Raw genomic sequence first — 12,137 nt, 5'->3', positions numbered from 1 at the left:
AAAGTATTGTACTGCAATGAATTGTAAATAGTAGTAGCGTTTGTATTAAACAGTGGCGTAATTTCGTCAAAATGCTAAGGGGGCAAATGTTGAGCCAATTTTCCCAAATAAAAGGGAAAATAACAGTGAAAACTGAAAAATTATGCATAAATTACCATAAAGGCAAGAAAGAAAACTGACCAGTTTCTCTAGATGCTTGAATTATGCAGGCTTATCTTAGTTTTGACAAGATTTTTTGCAGAAACTAAATTTCAGCTAGGTGGGGAGGGGGGGGGGGAACTGAGGTCTTAGGGGGAACTTGATCTTGAGGGGGCAGTTGCCCCTGTCCCTAGCAAATTACGCCTCTGGTAAAGTTTGACCTCTATTTTATCAAATATTAATGGAAAAAATAAGTCATCTAAAAAAGGGGTTTTAAAAAGAAAAATAAAGAGCCGTATTAAAGCCTAAAAGGAATAGAAATGAAGGAATATATTAATTCAAAGGAGTAGCCATGAATGAATAAATGGAACCAAAAAGGAACAGGAATTAAAATGAACAATAACGTCAAACATAAAGATAGCAGGCGAATTCTAAAACGAGCAAAAAATGAATAATCAAGTTAACTTTAAAACAAACAGAAATCAACAAAAAATGAACTGCGCTTCCGGTCGCCAAACTCTACTAAGGTTTTAAAGAATGTATATGCAAAAATTTGTAATCGCCTTGGTCCAGTTTTCTAACACTGAAAGTTTCAAGCCTGTGAAAGACGAAATAAATTTTAGGCCTATTTTTAAACATTAGTAATCGATACAGCTAAAATTATTTTCAGATTCTTGTCTTTTGTAAATTGTGGGTAGCGCAAAAGGATACGGGAGAGGGGCTGGTTGGCTTCCAATATTTCAGCTGCTAAAAAAGCTCTAGCACTTTCAATTTCCAATCAAATTGTCCCCTCTGAAGTTTAAATGATGACCCTTTCACATGAAGTGGTTGGGTGAAAAAAAAATGTGAGGCTCATTAGTATGGGAGGCAGTTGAGTGTTGTCTCTGATAGCTAAGGGAGATTGAACCTTTTAGTTCATCAAAAAAATTAAGGAGATGCTCTACCAAGTTTTATAGTAAACACGTTTTTTTTTGTAAACCAGCTGCCCAAATTGGAAGGAACCAGCAAGTCTCCAGGAGTACCTCTAATAGGTAATTCACATTGCCTATTAAAGCATTTGTATTTTGTATTGTCTAGCTCTAGAAGTAGATTTTTTTTATGTTTTTCAATTCGTTTTTTCTTTTTCCTTACTCTGCTTCTTTTTCCTATGTTTTAATCGGGCGAAAATAAATTTATCTTATTGTTGCCTAGCTAAGTGTCAGCAAAACGGTAGAAATTTTTGTCACTACTTTTTAAACCAGTTTTATGTTAGGCTAATTAAAAAAACTGATCCCGATTACAAGATTGAAAATAGCTCTTTTAATCTCTAATCGAATTTTTGATGGCAGTCGTCTTTGGAATGCGTACCTATGATGCCATAATGATCAAAATTAAAGTTCAGTTTGATAAAGATAGAAAATTAAAATAGATGCTGTTTTTTTTTTTTCAGTCTGTCGATACAGGACCATAGTTTAATAGATTATCCTTTGAATTTACGAGCCGAAATTTCAGAAACGTTTCCTCTAAGATTATCTGTTTAGGACCATTTCCCAATAGGCTCTGATTCTAAAATAATAACTATTGTTCAAATTAAATTAGTATAATAACTTATAATCACATAAATAATTCTTTAAGAATTTCGAACAGAGCTTGAAACCAGTCAAACTTGACTTCAAACCGCAATAAGAAAGCATACCATCGTAATCGCCATCGTTAAAAACCAACAGGGCCAATGCACATCTGGAAAAACAGAGAAAATCCCTTTTTTGCTTCGGTAGCTGTGATGTGTCTCCTTTTTTTCCCGCCAATGCTTGCAGGTTTTTGCAAGCAATTTTGTGAGTTTTTTATTTGATTTTTTTTGCAGAACTGAAGTGATTTTGAGGTAAAAGAGAATTGATTTTAAAGTTTGTGACTTGCTTCTTTAAAAGTATAAAACAGCTTCTACCCCTTCAGGTAACGACACGGCTATAAAAAACAACAACATCAAGTCAACAATCTCATTTTTCTGGGAGGTAATACTTAAAATATTTTAAACTGCCAATTAACTCTAAAAGAAACATATATTCATTCCACAAAATTTTTAAAAGTTGCGTACAAAAATTCATGAATTTTCACCTAAAAAAAGGAACAAAGCCAAATGAGTCAGGAAACATTGCAGTAGAAGCTACGATTAATGCACAGTTTATAGAATTAGCAGTAAGTTTATCGCAGATGATTTCTGGCTCTTCATTCTCGGTGCGAACAAAAAGCTCCTCCCACTAATTTCTGCACTTATTGTCTACTTATTGGTGAGCCGGCCAAGTGGTTTTGTCAGTACTTGTTCCGCAGGTGATTATTCTTTGTCTACCCGTGAAAATATCTAATGCCGCTTATGTTTATATGTTCTCTGGAGCACTCGCACCTCGGTCCGGGTTTTTATAATGGGTGAGATAGGGAAAGATCATGCTGCTAATTATATAAACTGTGGATTAATGTCTCGCGATTTTGGGTAGCCAAATAAGCACCGTTGAACCTTTCCCAGTTTTCAAGGGTCTCAACTTCAAGAGCGCTTTTTCCCAGAAGTGAATAAACTCTTGGACGCTATAGTATTTTGTCATCTTCACTAATGCTAATTGGACTAGGGGAAGGTCGTTTTCAAACTAATTCTGAACATAAGGTTTGCTAGATTTAGAATAGCAATTACTCTATAATTGCAACAAAAACCTTATTAGAATATGACCCTTTATATGGCAGATTCTGCGTCATTTTCCTCATTGCTTAGTGTTAAACAAGCAAAATAATAAAAAACCAAAAATTTTAAAATATTAAACACATTAAAATAACTTAGAAGTTTGAAGAAGTTTGAAATAATTCATTTTTAAAATATTAAAAATGAATGAGCATCAAGAAGTAATCAACAACTAGTGATAAAATTAGTTTGTTTCGATAAAGTTGATAATTGTCTCAAACTATTAATAAATAAAAAAAACAAGTTTTTTTTAACTGAAAGTAAGGAACGACGTTAAAACTTAAAACGAACAGAAATTATCCCGTATATGAAAGGGGCTGTCCCCACCTCAACGTTTCCTTCTTTAAGCTAAAGTTTTTATTGCTTAAAAAAAATAGAGTTGTGAGAAAGTCAAACTTTAGCGTAAAGAGAGAGGTGTTAAGGAGTGGACAGCCCCTTTCATATACGGGATAATTTCTGTTCGTTTTAAGTTTTAACGTCGTTCCTTACTTTCAGTATTTGGTTAAATGGCTTTCTCGAAATTTGTTTAATTTTATTTACGAACATTTTTATTAGTAATAAACAAACGTAACTTACGAATAAACTTACGTAACGAACTTATATATTCATAGATTTTTAATACGTATATTAGAGGGTTCGTCCCTACTTAATACCATTCTCTTTAAGCTAAAGTTCAAATTTTGTCCCTATTCTTTAAAAATGACCCCTTAATCACAAAGGCCGTTAATTACAATAAACAGCTCTTATGGAAGTACAAAAAAATCTTTCGCTTAAAGAGCGAGGTATTGACTAGGAGTTGAACCCAATCATATACGTAATATTTTCTGTTCGTTTTAAGTTTTGATTTTGCTCCTTACTTTTACTTGAAAAACTTGTTTTTTTTATTTAATTTCTGATCTTTTTATTTAATAATGATTGGAGATCCGGCGCCCCCTTCATAGCAATTTCCCTTCCCCCATGAAAACTTACTTCATGGAAAGATCCTCCCATATAGCCCCCGACCCACCCCCACCCCCACATACCAGAAAAAATCCCCCCTGAAAACGTCTGTATACCTCCCAATAACCAATACTATATGTTAACATTGGGTAAAGTTAATAACTTTCAGCCCTCCCCCCGGGGACTTCGGGAGATAAAGGCATCCTAAAAGACATATTTATCATATTTACGACCATGCTGAACAAAATGGCTATCTCAAAATTTTGATCGGGTGACTTTGGGGAAAAATGAGCGTGGGAGGGGGCCTAGATGCCCTCCATTTTTTTGGTCTCTTAAAAAGGGCACTAGAACTTTTAAGTTCTGTTTCAATGAGCCCCCCCCCCCACGATATTCTAGGACCACTGGGTCAATACGATCATCCATGGAAAAAAAAAACAAAAACAAGTAACAACGCATCCGTGATCTTTCTTCTGGCAAAAAATTCAAAATTCCACATTTTTGTAGATAGGTGCTTGAAACCTCTACAGTAGGGTTCTCTTATACGCTGAATGGGATGGTGTGATTTTCATTAAGGTTCTATAACTTTTAGGCGGTCTTTTCCCCTTTTTTCTAAAATCAGCCAAATTTTCTTAGGCGCGTAACTTTTGATAGATAAGACTAAACTTGACGAAACTTTTATATTAGAAATCAGCGTTAAAAGCTGATTCTTTTGATGTATCTATTGTTATCAAAATTCCGTTTTTTAGAGTTTCGGTTACCATTGAGCCGGGTCGCTCCTTACCTACAGCTCGTTACCACGAACTGTTTGATTCGCTCCTTACTTACAGTTCGTTACCACGAACTGTTTGATTTCTAGTGACTGGTGAAGCTTTATTTATAACATATTTTTGGGGGGTTACGGAACTAAACAGATTGAAAAACAAAGCTCCACACAAGTCCTGCATAAGACTTATTGCGAAATATATCTGTCAGATTTATGCTAGCGCTTTTGAAAGTCACCCGACACTATTCCAGAGGATCCAAGATAGTGCAAGTTGGGCAGGGTGTCGCACCGCCCAAGACCGACTGCTTCCTTTAAAGGCAAGGGTTGTCCTAGCGTGTATCTTATTTTATCATTGTCTGTCATAAAACTGCACCTCTTCGTCCTTCTGAGGACCTTTCTCTCCTTGTGCCACTGTTTTCCAAGGCGACAAGACACATGAAGATGCTTCTGTCTCTAACTGCCAAAACGAGGAAACACCTAGGCAAAAGTACTTGAAAACAGGTATTTCCGGTGCTTCGTACCCAAGAGCCGCCTTACTGAGGGTACTCAAACGCATTTATAAATTCATTTAAGCCAGGTTTTAGCAGACTTTTAAATCCTAGTGATTAACTGAAATAAGGGTCTAGTGGCATATCGAGCACTTGATATGTCTAGCGCTGCGAAGCATCTAAAAGAATTAAATCATTTAAACGGTCTTCCTACCTTCCTGTTTCACGTATTTTATTGTTTCCCTTGTACCTTCTTATTTAAATTGTATGTTACGGTCTGTAATTGATGTTTGGACTCTTCAGACTTAAACCCCTACATCTGATTTAATGATGATGCTTGATAGGGCCAAAAATAGAAATCCTTGCCTGATCTTTTTCTAATTTTCTAATTTTTTAAAATCGATACTTGCTAATGCTTTTCTTTCGCTTTCTTAATGTTTTTGGCTTTTCTTTTTTCACTTCTCTCCCTCCCCTTATGTGTACGTAATTTTGCTTGTGCGATAATTTCATGAGTTATTTCTCCTGCATTATACAGGCGTCTTGGTCATGCGAATACGTGTTTGATATGTATTGCTTTATTTATAAAATTCATTTTCTTTTGCCAATAAATTGAAATTAGGTTCGTGTCTTAGTGTCTTTTTTCCCTTGTCACTTTTGAAGGGACGTCTGTGCTATGCTAAATCTTCTTGTTTTTTTTTTGTTTTTTTTTTTTTATATATATATATATATATATATATATATATATATATATATATATATATATATATATATATATATATATATATATATATATATATATATATATATATATATATATATATATATATATATATATATATATATATATATATATATATATATATATATATATATATATATATATATATATATATATATATATATATATATATATACATATATAAGATTCCTTGGTAAATCTTTCCTTATGATTTTTAGGTCCTGATGAAACAGGAACTTGTGATCTAGCTTACAAAAGTGGACCTCTTTTATTTATTAATACACAAAATGAGGAGACTCTTTATATGCAACTGGATTTACCTTGTGAAACCCAAGCTTTTAACAATATGCTGAAAGAGAAGATGGTGCCACCGAGTCTTGATCTGAACGAGTTGCCATTGACAAAAGACAATGTTCCCGTTGTTGTTGATGCCTTTGTCAACTACATAGCTTTAAATGGTAAGTTTTACCCCTTTATCTTAGGTGGTTTTAAAGCTGATTACACGGACTAAGGTGAGCATGAAATGAACAATCTTCATAGACGTCGTTTTCGTTTTTTTGGAGGGGAAATGGCAAGAGAAAGGACGCTAAAATGCTTTTTACGAAAACTGAGTTTTTTTTATGCTTCGTCTTTGACTTCTTACTGCAGGATACGAGAACAAAGGAAAGGTGCTTTAATCAAACTTTACAAAGTCAAGGTTGCTGAGAACTTTGCCATCAAGCTTATTTGTAAGAAGAAAAAATGCTACCACTTACGCCATTTGCAAACTTTTAAACTAAGTGTTAATGCCTAAATGTTAGTCTAAAATATTTTAGAAGATAATTTGGCTCTTGAATTTGTTCTAATAGATCTGGATGATTTTATTTCTTAAACGTTTATTTTGGAGTTCCGCTATATCTTTGTCTGACAGTGTTCTTCTTTTTCTTTCTTAACGTTTATGACAGCCGGGACTTATTAAACTACTATGTCGGGAGGTATAATATTGTGGTTCCTGCTTACACACCTGGTACCCAGATGTCACAAAACGGATAAGGGAAAACATTTTTTAAAAGTCTGGCAAATACTTGCCAAAAACACACTAGGAATCGTCCATTCTTTTTTTTCACGTAAGCATATATGTTTTGGTAATTATAATGAGTTCCTCTGTATTTTTTTTACGTGTTTTTTATTTTAATGACAAGAATAAAGAAAATAATACAATAAATGTATTTCGACAAGATAACCCATCAGGCTGTCTTCCGTGCAAAAAGATAAAAGTAATGTAAAACAAATAATGTAAGGAACAAAACTTGAGGAGCAAACTGCAACAAAAAGAAACCCGGTATATTATCAGGCTGGAAAAAGATATTCATCGAATTTACTCGTTTTGTTATCATGTTTTTTTCCTGTTAAGGCTAGCCATTGGGGTCTTATGACCTATTTAAACCACAAGTTTCTACGTACGGTATTAGCTAATATTATCAATGAGTATCTGAGAATGTTTAACTGTTGTATTTTTCTTGTTATGATTTATTAAGTTCAGTCTACAATTGAAAGTAAAGGTCAACTGTTCAAACGTGTAGGAATTATCCTGTTTATGATGCGGTGGCTGCCCACCTGCTCTTTATGCTAATTAGTTATAAAAAACATAATTTTTCTGAGGGAAGTAAAGAGCGAAGTTGTAACTTAAAACGAACAAAAATCATTACTTCACGGTCTATATAACCTATAGTTTTATCAATAAAACTAGTACAAATAAACCAACTGATAATATTTTCTTATTTTTGTAAGATTATAGAAAACTAGCGCTTTACTGAAAACACAAAGCAATATGGGAGTTTTGGTATAGTAAAAATAAACAATTTAAGGACAGTTTTTACAGTATAAAAATTAGGCATTTTAGGAACAATTCATGATATTTTGTAGGCCAGTTTGAAGTGAAGCCATCTTGATAATATTAGGACTATAGACTAGCTATAGAATTTGTATCCTAACTTGAAATTCTCCGTTGTGTAGAGAACAACCGGATTTCCAGAGTCCATATTATGGTTTGTTTCTTCTTCATTTGTACTAATACTAAAGCGTTGTAGTAATTCTCACTATTGGTATTATAACTGGTGAGACCAGCTATAATAAGTTTTTAAGATAATTTTAATTTCTACTGAAAGTTGCTGATATCACAGCTGGTGTAAGATTATGAAAAGCGATATAGATTAATTTGTTGTTGTAACACTATGTATTCACTTTTGACTCCTAAATCAATATCCTTTTTTTACTTGGTTTTCGTGTTTTCAGTAAAGCGCTAGTTTTCTATAATCCTACATACATAGGGAAATATCATAAGTTGATTTATTTGTACTAGTTTTATTGATATATGTTAGATAGACCGTGAAGTAATAATTTTTGTTCGTTTTAAGTTCCAAACTCGCTCTTTACTTCCCTCAGAAAAACTTTTGTTTTTTTTTAAATTAATTTTTGGCCGTTTTTAATTAAAAACGTTATTAATTAGAGATATCAGTCGCCCACTCACTTTCAAATCCTGTGGACTTAGTCGGTCATAAATCATTGAATCATTTTTAGTCTCCAATTGCCTTGAAATGGCTCACGGAAATAATAGACTATCTAAATTACGTTTATTGTATGACTATCTGCCTTAGTTCTGTCCTAGGATGGTAGAATATCATCCTAGGGTGAAAATAATCATTTTTATACAACTCTGAGAAAGTTATGCGAGCTTTCCCTCTCACGGAAGCTATCTAGCTCTCAAGCCTTTGATGACAAAAGGATTACAATCCAGTGCAGTTCGAACTAGCAAGAAAACATGCGCCCTTCTATATTAAAAATGAACTGCACACTAAGAATCAACTTCTAAGATTTTTATTACGCATCGATTTCCTTAGCATTCTAGAAGTAACTATTTTACTAAAGAAGATTTTCAAGCTTTTCAAATATAAGCAAAATTTTCGTACCTCTAGTTTATTTCAGTAAACACCACCCCCCCCCCCCTGTTAAACACCAAAAAACTTCAGATATACAGGTGTGGAACAGGAATATACAAAAAAAGTTGGAATGTAACTTGACAACTAAACAAAATATCACAAAAAAATGCTAATAGGTTTCTAGTATTAAGATTTCTGTATAGGCTATACATTCCAAATAGCTTTGTCCTGTCTATTAAATAGTAAAAATAAGTAAATAATTTGAATAAATAAACATAACAATATATAATCCTTCTTTTAATATACAACTTTGAGTGGTTCCATAACCACATATCTACACTTCTCCAACCCCTAAGTGGCATGGGGTTGGGATATGAATTCTGCGATCTAATAGGAATGTTAGTTGCAAACCATAAAACTGGATGATCTCCCTTTCCTTTTGAATCAAAATGCTTGAAAAGTTTGAAAAATAAGTGCATCGCATTTACAAAAATAGTGAGTTATCTGAAAAATAATCATATAGAAGGGACAAAACCATGATTAAAAAAAAAATGGCAAGTGAACGCTTGAAATTCTGACTCAAAGTCCAATGCTCTACTCACTGAACTACGGCTCTATCAATCTATTACAATCTATTGGTATTTGTTGGAAAATAATTGCGTAACTTGCTAAGGGGGCTTGGAGGGGGAGTAAACGGGAGGTGCTCTTGTAAATCTACAGTGAAGAGTTTTGGACTATAATTATCACAATGATACCGTTTTATAATTCCAATCTCGTCCACTTAAGAAGGGGCACAGAGTGTTCTGCTTAGTGTTATATCGCACTTACAGATGGTAGAATTCACAAACAGTATGTAGATATGAGCAATAGCTTTAAAATGAGCCATCAAACATCATTCTAAGAAGTTCTGATAGCCCACTAGCCCCATATTTTCCACTTGAGACATGGCACCAAAAATGCCATTTTTAGTCTCATTTGGCACATGCAGAAGGTGACATTTATAGGAAGAATGTAGATATGGGCAATATGGATATTAAACATCTGTCTATGGTGTTCTGGTAGCCCGTTAACCTCACCGCTTGAGAAATGGTACAAAAAGTGCCCTTTCTAGTGTCATATGGCACTTGCAGATGGCGGAATTTATAAAAAGCTCATAGATATGAGAAACTGCTTTAAATGAGCCATTAAGCATCTCTCTATGATGTTCTGGTAACCCTCTAGTCCTAGAAAAAAAGAAAAAAAGGAGACAGATCAGTGCTGCCAATGCAAAAAAGTGATTTTCATTGGTTTTCAAGGTTGGGGACTGTAATTTCCTTGTGAAAGGTTTTCGACCATGCTGGTTCCAATGGTGCACTTTTCGTTTTGATTTGATGCCATTTTTGAGGTGTATTGTTTTTTTTCCCTAATCATCATAAATTTATTTTTGCAATAAAATTTTACCTTTAAGATAAACCCAATTAATAGTTACCATTCCTAAATCAGTGCCAGATGGCAATTTTTTTTCACCAGGCGGTTTTTTTCAAAACGCATTTTGCAACTTTCGTCGACTATGGGGTGTGGTTCGCTCTTTACTATGTTGCAGCTACTGCTGCAACCATGATGCTAAACCTAACCTGATTTATGCTTTATTGAGGGTGTAACTAAATGCTCATACTGTGTTGATTATTTAGCGTAAAGGATGGTCGATTTAGGAAGGGGCTGTCCCCCTTTGTCTCTTCGTTTTATGTTCCAACGTTGCTCTTTATTTGAAGAAAAGTAGTTGTTTTGGTTAATTTTATGTTCTTTGCTGATTTTTTATTCAACCTCATCCCAAATAAGGGGGCGGGGAGGTTGCTACGCCTCTCACCATCTGCGCTTCACACTGAAATTTAACTTTCGCATAATAATGTTACAAAAATGATAATTACCCTGAAAGAGTGACACCCCTTCCAACAGTTCCTGAGGGGGTGCGGGTCGGATGTGGGACTTAAAATGTCAAAAATGATTGTTCAGATTATATTTTTCGAACTTTTCAAAGGTGTATTCTTTGAACAAATCTTTCAGGGGGATGTCCTCAGCCCCTCCCACCACTATACCGCAAGGGGGCGAAACCGTACCTCCAAATTTTTCACCACCTAGCATGCAGCTTTTATACTCTGAAAATTCACGCTAGATGGCCTCTACCTAGCGCCCATTCTGCGGACGTATCAAATTAGTTGGACCAACGCTCCAAGTTTTGGCAGTACATGTAGTTTTTTTTTGCTCTAGTAGTTAATAAGTAGACCGCTGGTTATTGCTATATTTGTAATGACGTTGTAGATCGATTTCTATGTGTTTTGCCTTCTGGTATTATAATTATCGTGCGGGAGTAGTGTTTTTGCTCATTTTTTTCGGACCACAGTCTTGAATCAGGCCAACATTAATTTTTTTTTGTCTGTATTGGGCGATTACGAACAAAAATTTATGGGCTATTTCGAACTAATTCTTAAGCGTTCGGTTTCGCCCCTTACTGACTAAAGATAACTGAGACCTGTAACTTTGCAGATTCTGAAGTTTATCTATATATATGTATATATATATATATATATATATATATATATATATATATATATATATATATATATATATATATATATATATATATATATATATATATATATATATATATATATATATGTATATATATATATATATATATATATATATATATATATATATATATATATATATATATATATATATATATATATATATATATATATATATATATATATATATATATATATATATATATATATATATATATATATATATAGCCTATATATATGTTATTTAGTGTTAAAAAGCAGTTTCTACTCTCTTTTTGTTGCTTTCTCTTCTACTAATGCATTATAAAACAACATAATCGGTAGTCCTCGATATTGAAAAGTTGCATAAAGGTATGCTTTCAATTCTGTTCATGAGAGTTGTGGCACTAAAAAAAGCAGCATTTTCATCTTTTCTATGTCCTTTTCTTTTACCGTTATATTTTACAAAGATTTGGCTAAGATAATCGATGGAATTAGATAAATCAGCCCCCCTAGAACCGAAAGATATTTGTTCCTGTATTTCCACTTAACAACCTACAATATATTGCTTCCTAGCCAACCAATCAGATCGTTTGTATTTGTTAATCCTTCGTTGTAATTATATTTCTGAACCCCCTTTGTAACTGTCTTTTGACGAAGATAATCTAACATTCATAACTATAAGGGATACTAATCTATCCCTTTCGAGCCACTAACCCCCTCTTTTTTCTAGATGGTTCGAAATTACGCGGGAACTGGTTGTGGCCGTCCCGACCAGGAGAAACTTAAAAAGGCCGTGCAGTCTGTATTGGCAGGAAGACTAACTTTTGGGAAAGCTGCGGAAGAGTTCTCACTGAAAAAATCGACAATAATTGATGCTGTAAAACGTGTGAAGAATC

At 33.7% G+C, this 12,137-nt stretch overlaps 1 protein-coding gene across 4 annotated transcripts in view; it reads left to right on the top strand.

The window, feature by feature from the left end:
- Positions 1-12,137, top strand: part of LOC148955139 (uncharacterized) — a 110,361-nt gene that overhangs the window by 39,919 nt on the left and 58,305 nt on the right. For all 4 annotated transcript variants that reach the window (XM_089100493.1, XM_089100509.1, XM_089100501.1 and 1 more), the window contains exon 4: positions 5,993-6,232. In XM_089100493.1, the coding sequence (XP_088956619.1) occupies positions 5,993-6,232 (240 nt within the window). The remainder of the gene's footprint in view (positions 1-5,992; positions 6,233-12,137) is intronic.

Source organism: Artemia sp. Qi Xiang Cuo, chromosome 2 (assembly GCF_049724085.1).
Source record: "Artemia sp. Qi Xiang Cuo chromosome 2, ASM4972408v1, whole genome shotgun sequence".
Classification (NCBI taxonomy): domain Eukaryota; kingdom Metazoa; phylum Arthropoda; class Branchiopoda; order Anostraca; family Artemiidae; genus Artemia; species Artemia sp. Qi Xiang Cuo.
Note: the sequence above shows the minus strand (reverse complement) of the source record. Positions and strands in the feature narration are given on the sequence as shown.